Consider the following 17,776-nt stretch of genomic DNA (forward strand, 5'->3'; position numbering starts at 1 on the left):
CCTGACATGTTTCGACTGTCAACTGTCAGTCTTCTTCAGAGGTGTCTGCTGATGTATGTGCCTAAATGTTGGTGTAACAGCTGCAGAGGAAGAAGATTCACACAATAATCAGCCACAATAAAAGAACCACTGACAAGACAAGTGAAAAGCAAAGATGATCGTCTAACAAGTGCAGACCCCTCAGGCTTTACCCCAGTCTGCTGCATCGTGGGTGTTTCCACTGTCAACTGCCAGTCTTCCTCGGAGGCTTTGATGTTTCCTTGACTTCACCGTAATCATTCCAGCAGATAGTTTACTTTGATCCCCTGACATGTTTCAACTGTTAACTGCCAGTCTTCTTCATAGGCATCTGCTGATCGATTTGATGTGTCCTTGACTTGTGGGTAATAATTCCAGCAACTTTTTTTGTCTTCTTTTTGAATAATAATGTTAAGCTTTTATTTATTCAGGCAACATTTTTTTTAAGAAAGTTTACTTTGATCTCCTGACATGTTTTGACTGTGAACTCTCAGTCTTCCTCAGCGGTGTCTGCTGATCAAATTGAAGTGTCCTTATGAGTTCAAACAGTTGTCTATATAAATCAAACCATAATCAAAAAGAAGACAAAAAGAACTTGCTGGAATTATAATTAATTACCTTTTTACAAAAACCTGCATCGGAATAAATATATTTAGTTTTCTTCAACTTTTTGAAGCAGTTGACAGTTGAAACATGTCAGAAGATCAAAGTAAATTTCCGTTTAAAAAAAGTTGTTTTTTTTCTCTACTGCATATGATTGAGAGAGAGATTTTTTGTCATCTTGTTGATGTAATGATGATTTTACTGATGATTTTAATTGATTTTACTGATGATTTTAATTGTTCTTATTGATTTTAAACAATTGAATGTTTTATCATGTAAAGCACATTGAGTTGCCTTGTGTATGAAATGCGCTATACAAATAAATTTGCCTTGCCTTAACATATTATTCAAAAGGACAAAAACAACTTGTTGGAACTATTACGCGGCGTCAAGGAGACATCAAAGCAATCAGCAGACGCCTCTGAAGAAAACTGGCAGTTGACAGTTGAAACATGTCAGGAGATGAAAGCAAATTTCCTAAAATAGAATTTTGTCAGAATTAATTAAACCTTAACATATTAGTCAAAAAGAAGACAAAAACGTTACTAAAATTGTTATGAGATAGTCCAGGACACATCAAAGCAATCAGCAGATGCCTCTGAAGAAGACTGGCAATTGACAGTCAAAACGTGTCAGGAAATAAAAGTAAATTTCCTAAAAGAAAGTTTACATATTATTTTGTAAAAAGGGTCATACTCCTGGGTGGTCCAGGTATATATAGTATATATTTGTATATCTTCAGAATTAAATAAAGTTAGTCAATTGAATGTTCTGAAACATGTTGCCTGAGCAGACGTCTGAAGAAATATACATTTATTTTTTTTATCACAATATTTAAAAAAAAAAATCCCTGTTAGTTTGATCCTAAAATCTCCGTTAGATAAGCTACATTATACAGTATGTCTATATGAACTCCTGTGCAGTATTCTGGACACGAGTTTAGGAATGTGATGATCTGTTGTCGACTCGCATCCTCCGCCGTGCGTTTTTTGGACCGACTTTGCCACAGTGTGAGCGAATATGAGGGTGATGCTAAGTGAAATGCTCATTTTGCGTTTGTGATTACCGAGGCCCATGGGCGATATGCACTAATGTGAGCTAATGCAATAGATTACACAGCACTGGCCCAGGGGAACAGACAGCAAACAGATGTGGTCTGCTCCAAACGGGAGGAGGGGACGAGAAAAGAGAGAGAGAGCAACAAAATAAAACAAGAAAAATATGAAAAAACACTAAAGTCCGTTGCATCCTGAACTATTACATCACACACAGGCTGACAGTGATGTGAGGCAGATTTAACGTCTGATAGAGAATAAAACTCTACAGCTTGTGTTTTACTTTCAGATATCAAAGGGAATGGTGGGGATGGTTGGGGGGGGTGCACATTTGACATCATCATTAGGAACACATGACAAAATATAAATGACAACAAACTCAGCATTAATCATTGTATCAATGACCAAATAATTCAGTTGTAGATTTCTCACTTTCACTGAAATTCTATTAGAATTTGGGGCTCGCAGTTTTCCCGCGCTATCACATGAGAGCACTCGTTTTGAAATCGTAATATATTCGCTCCATTTTTCTAAACGACAGCAGTGTCACAAGATTCAGGACGTTTAAGTGACGATCCTGCAGAGACTGATGATTATTGTGTGGATGTTGTTATACATATACTGTACATACTTAGACGTTGCAAACTTGGGTATAAAAATATTAAAATTGCTTTAACTTTATCTACATAGCACCTTTCAAATAAATTAAATTGTAGTTCAAAATGCTTTCTAAATAAGAAAAGAGACGGAGATAAAAAAAAAAAATTTTAAAAAAACTAGGGAAGATCTGTATTCGCAAGGCAAATACGTATCGGCAAAAATGACAACCTGTATCTGAATTTGTTGAAAAGTTTGCTCTTTTTACTAATGGAATTGAAAGTAATAATGCAGGAAAAACAGAATATTGACATTGACCTTAAATATGACCTTGAGCAAAGGTCAAGGTCACAGATTGAAAGGAAATGTCGTTCAATGGTACCAGTCTGAGTGACTGAGTGAGTTTTAGTGAAAAAAGTTTTTTTTTGTAACGTCATGAACTTTGACCCCTACCGATCTTTTTACTGGTAGGTCGTACAGCTTCAGTCCAATGAAATACAATAATCCACTTCACATGAGCTTTTCATAAATGTAAGCATCAAACTTGTACGATAAATATTCATAAAGATATGGAAAATTTGGGTTTTTGACACTTGATGCGACCTTGAGGTCGACTACACATCCTTGACATTGTCCCTATGAGATGACATACGTGTCATTAGTGCTGCATTAATAATCTAGGAGGAGTTACAGGACGAAGAAGCTGCGGAAGAAAAGTAATAATAAAATAACTCAAACGAGAACAATGTATTTGGCAATTTTCACTTTCCAAATACAAATAATAATTCTTAAAAATGAGAAAAGGGAAGTATTTATAAATATAAAACATTAAAATTTACAATAAAAGTAAAATGCAACAATATTAAATAAAATGTACCATTCCAAATAACTCAAAGCATAAAATTATAAGAATAAAAAGTGTAAACACTACATAAAAACCAGACTGAATACATTTAACAATATTCCACAATAAAAATGTTCTATCATTTTCATGAGCTCGATATGTAATTTCTTTCTATGTTTAACATGACAAATACAAATCTATTCTATTCTTTACTTTACTGTTTTGAACAGTTTTTTAAAAATCCATTGAGCTACTTTTTACTTGTACTTGAGTATTTTATTTATGACTTACTACTTGTACTTAAGTACAGTTTCAATCAGCAGTGCTTCTACTTGAGTAGAAAAAATCAGTCCTCTTTTAAACCTCAGCAAAAATGACAAACAAATGTTTTGGAGTAAATTAATTTGACAATTATGTGTCTTCGATAGATCGCAACACACTAAATCACTAAAATTCACTAAAAAAACACCCATAAGATCCTTCTGAGATACAGACGTTAACATATTTGTACTAAAGTTGTATCTCAGCTCAGAAAACTTTGCTCATGGTGGGATTTTAACCTGGTAAATACTGCCCCCTAGTGGCCAAAGGTTGTTACTGAACTTCCAATGTGAAATAATCTCCATCAACAGATAAAACACAAGTTAATTCCACTTAAATATCTTGTTCATGTGATGTAATCTGATGTAAAATAACGAGGTTAACAACACTGGAAGCTGCCAACAGGTAATTAGAGGTTATAATTAACTTCATATTTATATAAAGCTGGAACCTGGTCAGTAATCACAGATGATGGACACGTGTATAATTTATCCTCATATACATAAGTGCAGCCTTTCAGAATAAAACCTAAAGAGCTGTACAATCTGATATGAAAGCTGTCACTTTAATACGATGGAGGAAACCAGGCTCAGATCTGATCTGAGTTCAGCCATAACATATATTAGTATTAAATATGATTACACGAAAGAACACGTTTTACAAGTTCAAGATTGTACAAAATCATAAACAAACTGATACATTTTGTCACAAGGCAAATATTTGTTTATATTTGTGTTAAACTTTAGAAATAGTTTTATTAGTTTAAATTAAAAAAAATGTTAAACTTTAAAACCCATAAAAAATTTAAATCAAAACAAATACATATAAACACAATATTTAAGGATAATAAGAGGGTTAATGGACAACTTTTATCACTTCAAGGGACAAAAATGTGATTTTTCCATGCTGAGAGCCACATTATCAACATTCAAAAAATGAAAAAAAAAAACGATTAAAACAAACATAAATCTTCTTTTAAAATTAAAAATCAGTCCAACACCTGACAAACCCTCTATACTTGACTTATTAGACAATCTTTATCAAAGCGAGGAACAAACATGTGATTTTTAACATTATCAACATTCATGCCAGTAATAATAACCAACCTGAGCATTAATACAGGAAGGAACAACAGGTTTGTGTGTTTTTGGAGTAATTTTGTGTATTTTCAGCGTCATTTTGTGAAATTTTCTGACATTTTTTCTGGGAGTCATTATGTGATATTTTTGTCACAAGGCTAACATTTGCTAATTGATTTGAAGCTTCACCTTTCTATTATCTTTATAAATAGTTTTTTATTACTTTAAATTAAAAAAAAAATCTTTGAAATCTATAAAAAATGTTTTAAAAACAATTAAAACATAAATGTATCATCTTTTGAAATTAAAAATCAGTCTATCAACACCTGAAACACCCTCTATACTTTACCTAATGCACAACTTTTAGCACATTTTCATATAAACGCCACATTATCAACATTCATGCCAGTAATATTAACCAACCTGAACATTAATACGAAAAGGAACAATGGGTTTGTGTGTTTTTAAAGTAATTTTGTCTTTTTTTTATCATATTTGTTTCAATCATTTTGTGAATTTTTCTGACGTAATGCATGTTTTTTGGAGTCACTGTGATATTTGTCTGTTCTGTCCTTTGGTGTCTTTTTGGAGTCATTTTGTGCACTTTTTGTGCATTTGTGGTATTATTTTGAGAATGTTTCTGTCCTTATGTGTGTTTTTTGGAGACATAATGTGTGTATACATTAGTAACTGCACAAAATTAGACTGAGGGCTGCATTTGGTCCTAATTTTATTCACAAAATCAGGACTTTTTTTAAAAAAAAAAAAAAAAACAGAAGCAATTTCCTCTATTAGATGCCATTAAAAACAAAAATTAAAGTACCTTGTGTGTGTGTGTGTGTGTGTGCTTGTGTAATTCCAGTAAGAAAAAAAAAAAAAACAGCCACTGAATGATAAACACTGAATTCGTCCATTTTAATATTGAAATGTGCAATACAATTTGTCCAAACAATATATTTTCACAATAGAATACATGTATTGTGAACACCATACCAAATTAATACTGAAACACAAATAATTCATCCCAGGCTTTTTTAAAGTGGAAGAAAAAAACAAAACAAAAAGTGAAAATGACTCGACACCGTACGTGACGTGTAAATGGAATTTTTCTCCTGAGACTTCAGTTCACGATGCATCGCGTTTAGCTACGCTTTGCTGAGGCGACGATTTTAACACAGCGGCTCCGTCCAATAAGATCGTCTGTTCCCAAACAGGAAGTTCATCACAGCTGGAAAGAAGCGACGCCTGCTCACACGCACATGGGCTTTTTCAAGTAAAATACAGTGGCTCAGTAGTGGCTGACCACCCTCCATTCTTGATACGAGAGGTAGAAGTCGGTAAACGTACTCATTCTGTGCAGAAAGTACCAAAAAAAAGAAAAACACATGGTTGCACAGCAGCAGGTTTTTAAAACTCATTCTCTTAGGTTTTTTCTTTAGCTGAACTCATACAGGTTGGCGTCTGGATTCACAGGTTCTCTTCGCTTTCTAAGCAAAAACAAGGAAATATTCTCCAAAACACGTCTACGACAAATAAAGGGAGCACAAATAATGCAAACTCAGAGTCTTTTTCTTATTAAATATGTTTGTCTAACTCCAGAAACTAAAGGGTAGCAGCACAAAGTACAAATGCTCATTAAGGACCTGATTTGGTTTTAACAGAAAACCAAAGTAAATATCTGCTCTGTGCATTTACAAGTGTCTCAGGTTTCACCTTCGTAGGTTTAGGCACGTTAACGCAGGTTGGAGTACGATGCCGAGACTGAGGGGTCTCTCCTCTGCAGGCCGAGCATGCTGGGTATGCTGGGCATACTGGGTATACTGGGCATACTGGGCATGGTGGGTAAGTGTTGGTACAGCACAGTTCTGCTCCCTGCTGGAAAAACAAAAGCAACAGTTACTCAACAATCCAGGAGACATAAATGTATAGCAGCATAGCACACAAAGCTATTATAGGAGCTCTGGTTATTCATGATCACAGAAAACACAGAGAAAATGTCATTTAAAAAAGTAAATCTGACCCGTTTTTTTTTTTTAAATCTTTTTATTTAAAATCAGGCCTTTAATAAATTAAAAATATTTACTGAACAATTTGAGCCCATTTCTGGTTATTATTCCACTTTTTCTGCAACTACGCCAAACTTTTCATATTTTAACCTATTTTTATCACTTTTTATTGCCATAGTTTTGCTCCTTTTAATGCTTTTTTGCGACATTACTCCCATTTTCTGCACATATTTTCCACTTTCAAGACATTCTCAGCACTTATAAACCCTTTCCACCTAATGTCACATATGTTGATCCATTATTGTCACTTTTAACCTATTTTATTTCCGATTAAAACAAGGATTTACATCTTTAGGATGACTATTAATTATGGCTCAAATAATGATAAACTTCCTGGATAAAAATGGATATTATTCAGATGAATAAATAAATAAATGTGGTTATCACAGATTCATAGAACAATTAACCATTATTTTATCTAAACAGAAAAGTGTAACGTGTCACAGAAATTTTAAAACACGGTGAGGGTGTGAGTATTACTGTAGGTGTCGTCGTACCTGGTCTTTGGGGGTGCAGTCCTCCATGGGGGGCGCTGCTGATTTGTCCACTGTGGTAGAGCGCTGCCAGGTCACTGGGGGTGACGGAGTGCAGGAAGTTAATCATGGTCCAATCAGAACGCTCCATCGCTGCTCCCACAGGTGGACACGTGCTCTGCAGGGCCTCGGCGGCCGTGCCCAGACCGGGGCCACGTACCGGGGTTTTCACGCTCCTGGCGGTGAGAACCAGCCTTTTGGACCCGTCTGCTGGTGCTGGTCTGAAACCAGGCTGGTCACTGGTTTCTGCCTCTCTCCCACTGAGAACAGAGTACACGTGGGGGAGGGGTCCGAACTGAGTGGGTGGGCAGTGCCACATGGGGCCTCCCCGTGGGACCATCCCCAACCTCTCCATCACATACTGGTTTCCTGTGCTGGTTTTCCTGGTTGCCTCCCTGTATCTGGAGGCTTCGTGGCTGGGTTGAGGATCGACCCGCTCTTGGATTACATCGGGTAGCGCCACACGCTCCGAGGTCTGTTTGGGGGGGTCGACCATCGCCTTTTCCTGGGCTTTTCTGTGTTCAGTGCATGGAGACATGGTCCTGCGAGGATATTGTATGTTGAGCAACGCGGTGACATCGTTCCCATGGAGCGCGGGAGGACAATCAGTGGAGCGCTTCCGTTTCCGGGTTACCTCCACGCTGCTCCTCCTGCTACAGTCCAACTTGATTTTGTGAACCAGCCGTTTGTGCGTGATGATAACCTCTGGATACAAGCTCTTAAAGGGACAGAACGGGCACGCCATTGGGACCAGCGTCGCTGCTGGTTCTCCATTGGCTGCGTTAGTAAAAGACACTTTAAGGGACAGGTTTAACGGCTCCTCCACGTTCTCCATCTTAACATCCTCCTGCTTCGTCTGCAGGCCGACGGGGGCGGGGCTTAGCGCGGGTAAGGGGTACAGCATGGGAACTGCGGCGTCACTCAGGGGGGAAGACGAAGAAGAAGAAGAAGAAGAAGAAGAAGTGGCCACGGTGGGGAACTCCTCACTCTCAGTTTTCACTAGAACACGTGAATGGCTGTGGGAGTGTCCCTGTGCAGGAAGCCATGGTTCGGTTCCGTTGGAAGCAGGATCTTTGTCCATGTGCTGGTCTTCCATGGGGGGGGGTGAGGAGGAGGAGGAGGGGGGTCTGCTTCGGCACTGTAGCGATGTCAGGTCCTTGTGACGACGCTCAACGTGATATTTCAGTGAAGTTTTCTGAGCAGCGGCATAGTCACAGTGGACACATTTGTACGGTTTCTCACCTGAAACAAACACAAACGCTGATTAAACATCAAACTTTGATTTTTATTACCTCCACATCCACTTCAAATGGAACTCTTCCAAAACCATTTTACCATTGTTAGCCTGAAACTACGTAGCATTAGAGCACGTGTGTCGGGGGGCAAAATCTGACCCTTTAGACGAGTGGTTCTCAAACTTTTTGGATTTATTTCTGAGTCCCTACTTTGTCCGACGACAACAGTTTGCTTAGAAAAGTATGTAAAAACATCTATAGATCATAATGATGGAATGAACGAGTGATAACACACATTTTAAAGAATCTCATTTTGTAAATAGGTGGAAATAAACAGTATTTAATGCAGTGGTTCGCAACCTTTTTTGGATCGTGACCACATTTTTATATCAAACATTTCTGGTGACCCCAAAGACATTTTTTTTCTAGAATAAATTTTGATCATGTTTGAGTTCAGATTACTTTTTTTTAATGATTCATTTTTAATGCATTTTAGTTGAACTAGATTTATATTTCACAAAGTATAGAAATACAGTACAGAAGAGGAAAAAAACAAGCCAGTAGAAATCACAAATGTAATCTTATTTTATTTAGTTTTTTATGCGTTATTATTTAGTCTTAGTTTCTTTTTGTCTTGATTTTATGTTTTTACAGTAGCCCTGATATCTGAAATTCACAAATATAATGAAACATTTTTCCTTTGTTTATATCATAAGAATGCACTAATTTTTAATTGCAAATTGTGAAATTGCGCTCGTGTGTACTATATTATTTATTTATGTTGTATGATGTTTGTATTGCACTATATTTCGGTTAAAATTTATTTTATTTTCTTGTATGCTGCTGGTCTCGAGAAACACATTTTTGTTTTTATGGAAACATGAAAATGACAATTAAAAAATCCTTGAACCTTGAAATTAACACAAATTCCATAAATTTTGCAATTTCTCACAAAAAATGCCACAAAATTTCTCTAAATTACACAATAACCGGTAACAGAATCAAGATATTTTGAGGCGAATTGAACCAATATTGAAAACGAAGACACAATGACAATGAAAATGTCCATTGTTAGCATGAAGCTACATTATTTTGTAGTGTGGAACGTTAGAAAAGGCTTGATCGGGTGTCGTAATACTCAAACAGTTGGCTTAAGAAAAACTGAACCATTAATTAATAACTAATGGGTTACATATATTTAAGAATATTTTACTATTGAAAAACATTTGAAAAATCACCTCAAATAAAGCCAATTATCATTTTAAACACAATATCTTACAAATGAATAAAATAAAAAAATAAATAATAAATCACCTTAATAACCTAACCCATAGCCTTGAAACTAATATAAACAATATAAATTGAAGTGTACTTCAATTAAAATTTAAAAAAAAATTACTGTACGTTGTTTATAAAAAAGAGCTTTATTACTGTTCTAAAATTATAATAAAAATAATAGTTATTTTTTTCACGAGATTTGAAGGAAAGTCAAAATAAAATAAAAAAATAAAAATAAATTTTTTTGATAATTTTCACTTTTATTTATTTATTTTTACATTTTGTCATGATGGGGGGAGGGACATATATTTTTTCCAGTCTTTAAAGGGGTGGCAAGTTGAAAAAGTTTAAGAACCACTGTTTTCATTTATTGACTCACTAATAACTATTATTTTGACTAAGCAGCTTGTTTTTTTTATTCTTTTATTTCCCAGGATAAAATTAGAGATTCTCTAAACCTGGAGGCTACTGTACGTTTTAATACTCGTCTAACGTACGAACAACAGAAAACGAAGCAGTTTAAAGATATAAGCAAACAAAGGAACCGACCTGTGTGAGTCCTCAGATGAATGGTGAGGTAGTAGCTGGATTTAAACGACTTCCCACAGTAGCTGCATTCTTTGGAACGTTTGGACTGATAGGAACCATCTTCACCTTCAGAATAAAATACCAGAGAAATTTAGAGTTAGAGAGAGAAGAATGTAAACAGATCAGCATTTAGGGGAGAACTGTTCTTCATTTATTTACGTTCTTTAGTACGACAGATACGTATTAGGGCCAAATTAAAATAAAATAAAAATATGAGCACTACGAATTTTAAGTCGTAATATTTACAGATGAAAGTTGTAATATAGGAAGTAGTTGACTTAAGGGCTATCGCTGTTAGTTACGTTCACTTCAACAGGGAGCGCTGTATCACTACCAGTATTTAAAGATACAGCTTTATTCTCATAAAATTAAGACTTTATTCTCAAAATATTATAACTTTAATCTGTTAAAATGACTGTTATTTTCTAATAAAATTACCATTTTATTCTCAAAAGATTACAACTTTATTCTCATAAAATTAAGATTTCATTCTCGAAATATTACGACTATAATCTTAAATAATTCCAACTTTATTCTCGTGAAATTCCAACATCATTCTCATAAAATTATGACTTTATTCTCAAAATATTACAATTTTAATCTGATAAAAATTCTGAGTTTATCTCATAAAATTGAGACTTTATTCCCGAAATATTACGACTTTAAACTCGTTGTGCTCAGATTATTTGTTTTTTGTCGTACTTTGTTGTAAAAAGTAACTGTGGTTTTACCTGTAATCATAGCGTCATCGGAGCCCTCCTCTGCTCCATTTTCAGGCTGTTCTGGCGAGCTGGTTCTCGTCTGTTTGGCATCGAGCGATGGGGGCGGAGCTTCTGCTCCGTTCTTCTCCTTCTTGTGCACCCTGGAGTGCAGCACTAGCTGGTGGTACGTTCTGAAAGTTCTCTGACAGTCCTTGCATGTGGTCGGCCGCTCGTTGTCTTTCTGGATGAGGGATCTGCGGCGCCTCTCCGGAGGGGGTGGAGCCACAGGCTGTGGCTGAGCTTGACGCTCTCGTCCCAGCTGCTTTTTCTCGAGTTTGTCGCCGTGGCTCTCGAACACGTTGCAGTGCAGGTCTTCTTTATCGGAGGCACTGCTTTCCTGGTCCGTGCTGACGTCAAGGCCAGGTCCTTTGGTGGCGTTGTGCCGTACCGCGACCTTGCCGTTGATGGCCACCTGCCACGCCTGGTACGTGGTGAAGGGATTGAGCTGAGGGATCCATTTGGAGGTTCTCATGGGCAGAACATCAGTGGAACCCTTAGGCTGAAGGCTTAGAACTTGGAAGATGTCTTTCCTCTTGTCTGGTTCTCTCTCGCGACTATGAATCTGACTGTGTTCCATCAAACTGTCGCGATCGGGGAAGATGAACCCACACACTTTGCACATTGTGCACGCAGTGGTCACGGGCTGAGGATCCTGGGTGACATTGTTGATGGTAACCGGGGGATCCAGGTGGTACTGCTGGGACTTCCCCTTCCCTCCAACCTTAGTGTGCATCTTGATGTGGTTCTTCAGGAACCAGGCCTGCTTGAAGCGTCGGCCACAGACCTCGCAGCGGTAGCCGTAGTATTCTTTGTGCTTCCTCATGTGCGACTCCAGCTCGGCTGCGTTCTGCACTACCAGCCCACACACGATGCAGCGGTGGACATCCTCCACTTCCTGTTTCACCACCGAGCAGCAGGTCTCCGTGGACCGGGGTCGTTCCACGGGCATCCTGAACTCCGCGTCCACCTGGAGCACGGCGGGCTCTACGAAGGTGGTGGGATGCTGCGTTAGAATGTGTGGACCCAGCTCGTCCTGGTGAGCAAACGTCTGCTCGCAGAACATACAGGAACGCGCGACGTCCCCTCCCGGCAGGAACGCCGTCTTCTCCGTGTAGGAGACGCACGGCGTGGAGCAAAAAGCGGCCCCCGGGACGTTCACGCTGTTATTTAGAATAAAAGGTTGGGCATGCGCGTCTGGGCTGAGCACAAACGGCAGCAATGAATGAGTCGTCATTTTGACTCGGTAAACTGTTGATTTATCAGATATCTGGAAGAAAAGAAACACAGAAATGTATTTTAGTTTATTTAAACCATTAAAAAATAACAAACACAATCACAACTTCAAATATAGCAAAGTTTCATTTACATTCCCAAACACCACACGTGTCTAAATATTGTAAAATGGGAGAACATGATGTGAGAAACTGAAAACTTGTATGTAAAAATGTTTAATTGTATAAAAAAAAATCCACACACGTGAAATTATTTTCATGGGAAAAATGTGAAGCATTAGAGTTTATATTTAAACCCAAAAAAATATTCAGGCGTGTAGGAAGAACTCTAAATTACAAGGTCCCTGAAAAAACATCAATAAACAACAACAATAATATATATTTTTAGAATATAAATAAAAATAAAATAAATATTAGAGCATAAGAATATTCAACAATTAAAATGTAAAAATCGTTTAAAAATTACGAGGTCATCAAAAAACCCAATAACACCTAAATATATACACATTTTTAAAATATAAATAAAATATAATATAAATAAATACAAAATAACTATAGCATAAGAATATTCAACAATGTAATTAAAAAAGAGATTTGAAAATTACAAGGTCCCTGAAAAATAACACTAATAAATCCAATAACACCAAAAAATTTTAAATAATATAAATTAATCTAAAATAACCATTATAAAAATACAAATATTCAACAAATATTCAACAATTAAATTTAAAAAATCTTACAAGGTCCCAGAAAAATAACATCAATAAACCCAACAACACCAATATATATATATATATATATATATATATATAAAATATAAATCAATAAATAGCTATTAAAGCATAATATTCAACAATTAAATAAAAATAATCTTAAAAAATATCAACGTCCCAAAATAACATCAATAAACCCAATGACACAAATATATATATATATATATATATATATATATATATATATATATTAAAAAATTTTTTAAATATGATATAAATATAAAGTATCTATCATAGTAGGGATGTAACGATTAATCGTAAGGCAGTTAAAAATCGATTCATAAGTATCGCGATTCACATCGATACTGTGAAAATTGAATCGCAGTACCTTTTTTAACCAGCAGAGGTTATCCAGAATTGTTGGCGACGGGCGGAATCTGCTACTAGTTTCTTTCTGGCCGCCTTATACTCTTAAACATGTTCATAAATGATTCTGTTATATGACGTGAATATAACAGAATCTTGTTATATGACGTGAATATCTGTAAAAGTCACATTTTTCTATGAGCACTGTCTGCTAGCATAGCATCTCTTCTTCACTGCAAGATATCTGCATGCCAACTGACCACTGGGTTACCAGCGCCCTCCGCTGGTCCAAACAAATATCTGACGTAAATACATTGAAATGACTGTTAAGTCTGATTGTTAAGGCACAAAATACATTTTCAGTTGCACTTTTAAAAAGAAAAAGAACTATTATGCAGTTTTGCATTGTTTACTATAGAACCAGAATTTAAATTAATAGGCTTCTTCTTCATTTGTATTATTCCTTTATTTATTTCATTCAAGATTTATTTTTAGTTAAATTGCATTGTTTTGAATAGTTTATCAAGGGATTCTTTTGACAATGAAAAATAAAAGGAAAACAGTATAGTTTTTTATAGATTTTTCCCCCAAAAAAATAAAGGAATATTTTTCTCATTTTTCTACAGTCCCAATTTGGAAAATAAATCATGAGAGAAATGTATCGTGAATCGAATCGTATCGGGAGTTGAGTGAATCGTTACATCCCTATATCATAGCATAAAAATATTCAACAATTGAATAAAAAATTCTTCAAAAATTACAAGTTCCCTGAAAAGTGACAAAAAAATCCAATAAAAACAAAAATATATAGATATATACATTTTTAAAATATAACTAAAATAAAATTTAAAAAAATACATACCTATAGCATAAGAATATTCAACAATGTAACAAAAAATATATATTTAAAACTTACAATGTCCCAGAAAAATAACACCAATAAATCCAATAACACCAAAAAATTATGTATTTTTAAAAAATATAATGTAAATAAATATAAAATAACCATTATAGCATAAGAATATTCAACATTGAAATTTAAAAAATCTTTAAAAATAAGTTCATATATATATGAACTTAATTTTCATATATACATATGTACAGTATTCAACTGTACTCTAAGAATAATATACAATACTTGTAGGGATGTTATTTGTATTGTGTGATTGTATAAATAAATATATACATATATAAGTAAAAATATATATCTCGATAGAGGCGATATTGTCATTTTCTATTAGAGGTCGACCGATATATGGACTTTTAGAAATTAAAAGAAAAAAGAAAGAACATAAAAAACATCTCATCTGATGTATGAATATACAACAAAAAAAAGTAATACTAACAATAGCATGTGCATGAGAGAGGTAGAAGCCAATAGGGTTACAAATAAAAAGCCGATATTATATAATAGTGGCTGATCAAAAATCCTTATCCTATTACATTCTCAATAAGATAAAGATATTTGATCAGGCACCCGTGTGGGCAGCTGCAGCCACCGCTTGACTGATGGAAGGACCCCACATTTATATCATTTCAATTGTCTTTCATGATCAACGTGCTTTTAAAAAAAATAAAGTATATCAGCCTCAAATATCGGCTTTAGATATTGGCTGAAATTATTAGTTTGTTTTTAATCTGTATCTGCATCAACCTTTGAAAATCCCATCTAGGTCGACCTTCTTTCTATATCGCTGAAATAGAAAAGTGGATATATCTTGAATCTCGATACATTGCCCAGCTCTAGGTTAACCTAAACTAGTAGATTTCTATCTTACTTTCTAGATTGGCTGTGATTAATTTACATGGGAACAAAAAGACGTTTTTTAAAAAAGCCTGAATAGTGGAGAAACCTGATAGACTAGATCTTTAAAGGTTGAAGCAGACACAAACAAGTCTTCTGTCACACTATTGAACAGCTATATATGTATAATATTTTAAAAAATTAAAAAAAGACACACACACACACACACAAAATAACTTTAAACAATGATTAGAAGAAGAAGAAGAGAATAAGCATTATTTGTAATTGTTGCATCAAAGTGTTTGTTTGAGGGACATAATGAAGTTAAAAAGGTTAATTAGTATATTTAATTAACCTGTTGATTTGCTGTGTTTAAACCAGGTGAGTGAAGCTATATTCCTAGTGAATCTCTGTTCTTCTTCTTCTTCTTCTTTGTTTCTTGTTTTTCACATTAAGCCCAACCCACAATATTCAATATTACCAAAAGATACATTATTATTATTAGTATCATCATTATTATTATTATCAGCACACGTGGAATTAACAATCGAGTCTATTACATTTCTATAGGTGCATCATAAGGTAAACACGAGCTCGTGTTGGTTACAAAAGTGTGTATGTAACATAAATATGTGGTATTAACGTTAAAAGTTACGCATTAGTGAACATACTAGTGATGTGTGTGTGTGTTTATTTTAACTTTAAACTCACCACCAAAATAAAAGCGACGTGAATTTCTTCACACGAATGTGTTTAAGCTTCTTACGTTACGTTACGTTACGTTACGACGTCGACAAAAGTTCTTTAAAAGCCACTTGAAACAAACGTTTTTAAAAGTGAACAGCGCACGCGAGCCAAGTGTAAAAACTTTAAATACAAAGTTTTCACACACACACACACACATATATATAGTTAACAACAGTCCGTGAACGCACCAACTGTAGAAAAGTCACCAAACAATACCAGCAAGTGAGAATTTCCGGATTAATAATGATTACAGCCGAGTTCAAGGGGAGCCTGAGCGAGGTGTGCACACACACACATAGACACACATGGTATATAAGTACACACAGTGGTGTCGTGGTGCACTCACCTATTCATTCACTACTTTAGGAGGATGTGGTTCATAGTTTAGAGTCGTCGAGTCTCTTTCACTGTGCAGCTGTTTCTGCTCCGAGGCGGGCGCGCGCACTGCACTCAGCCACTCAGGAGGAAGATGGAGCGCGTTCACGTGCCTGACCCGTTTGTCTTTCATTGGGCCAGTCACGTGATCAAAGGGTAACAGCCACGGTATGAAACGAGGGGCTCAACAAACAAAAAAAATTTAAAATAAAAACACCGGATTTTTTAATTTTTTTATTTATGTTTTTATTTAACTTTGTTACTACTTTAGAAATATTGACTTATTTTTAACAACTTACATGATAAACAAGCTGGAGATTTACAGGCACCTATAAAACAGCTGGTTGCCAGATTGGGAGATGAAAAGTTATAACCACACTTTAGCAATATTTGATTGGTACGGCAACGTATTGCATTCATTTCAACAACAAAAAATGATGTTTTTTTAGTCAAAATAAAATTCTGCTGTTTTCTCAACAATTTTTTTTGTTTTGTTTTGTTTTTCAGGCTAAAATTTTTCACTTTTCCGGACAAATATTTTCCCCTGTTTTTTTGGACTATTTTTTCCGAGCATTTGTACGTAAGCGTATTGCATTGGGGGGGGAATAACAAAAAAAAAAACAGTATTTTTCTGGTTTGTTATGTGTGTGTGTGTGTGTGTGTGTGTGTGTGTGTGTGTGTGTGTGTGTGTGTGTGTGTGTGTGTGTGTGTGTGTGTGTCAGGGTGTATCAAACCCCACATGAAAAACATTTTTTATATTTTTCTGTCCCCAATGTATACAAGTCCAGCCGTTGTCCTGTAGACCCCTATACAAATATAAAAAAATATAAAATCGTGCCGCGAGCACCCAGCCAAAAGGTTTCAACTTCCTGTAGCGGAGACTGTCAATCAAAGTGAATGTGCGTGCATAAACTGTGTACGGAGACAAGGCCGCGCGTACATTAGCAAACAGGTATCACTCTGAGCAGCATAGCGTCATGGAGGAGCGCTCCGAAATTCCAAAGTTACCCATCCCACGATTGCCAACGTATATAAAGCTTCTACTGAAAAACAAAAGAAAAGTCCAGGTACAAAGCAAATAAACGTCTTCATGATCACAACAGAATTTATCTCGGTGCTGCTTTTCAAAAGTTAGGGACCTGCGGCTTTTAAAAGGATTCCAAACGGACCCTGATTTGGCAACATTTCTCATGGACAGGTAATAAACATGTTTTAATCAAACTACCATAAGTGTTTTATTCGTGAAAATTAATACTACACGTGTGTGGGTGTGTTAAAGACGATCAGAAATTGGTTCGTCGTTATGCTATGCGCGTGCACAAAAGTAGAGGCGTGGCTTCTGGTAGATTGGCAGGGGCAAGAGGAGGAAGTGGAGCTGCTTAGGGAGGGACCTCGAGACGTTCGCTTTTCTCATCCTCCGGATAATCGCGTTAAAGAATATATAACTAGAACATTTGTATTTCCTGCAGAAAATGCAAGTGAGGATGCAGGTGCTGGCCCACGTTGCACTGTATTAGCTTAGCATTAGCCTAGCGTTAGCATTAGCTCAGCGTTAGCATTAGAATAAAGCATATCTTACCACAATAATCATGATTTTTTTCTCGTTTTTCAGTCTCCTCTG

General features: G+C 35.8%; 1 protein-coding gene across 2 annotated transcripts; it reads right to left on the reverse strand.

Annotated features, from left to right (window-relative positions):
• Positions 1–5,545: 5,545 nt before the first annotated feature.
• znf217 (zinc finger protein 217) lies at positions 5,546–16,230 on the reverse strand. 2 transcript variants are annotated; one of them, XM_028453338.1, is made up of 5 exons: positions 16,127–16,230; positions 10,949–12,245; positions 10,179–10,283; positions 7,081–8,358; positions 5,546–6,389 (listed from the first exon to the last, which is right to left on the reverse strand). In XM_028453338.1, exons 2-5 carry the CDS (start codon positions 12,210–12,212, stop codon positions 6,250–6,252), a joined length of 2,787 nt encoding a protein of 928 aa, XP_028309139.1. In that variant the 5' UTR covers positions 12,213–12,245; positions 16,127–16,230; the 3' UTR covers positions 5,546–6,249. The 2 variants fall into 2 exon arrangements, with proteins under 2 accessions (XP_028309139.1, XP_028309138.1); XM_028453337.1 differs by having other exon boundaries at positions 5,546–6,392.
• Between the last annotated feature and the right edge of the window lie 1,546 nt (positions 16,231–17,776).

Source organism: Gouania willdenowi, chromosome 7 (genome assembly GCF_900634775.1).
Source record: "Gouania willdenowi chromosome 7, fGouWil2.1, whole genome shotgun sequence".
NCBI classification, from domain to species: domain Eukaryota; kingdom Metazoa; phylum Chordata; class Actinopteri; order Blenniiformes; family Gobiesocidae; genus Gouania; species Gouania willdenowi.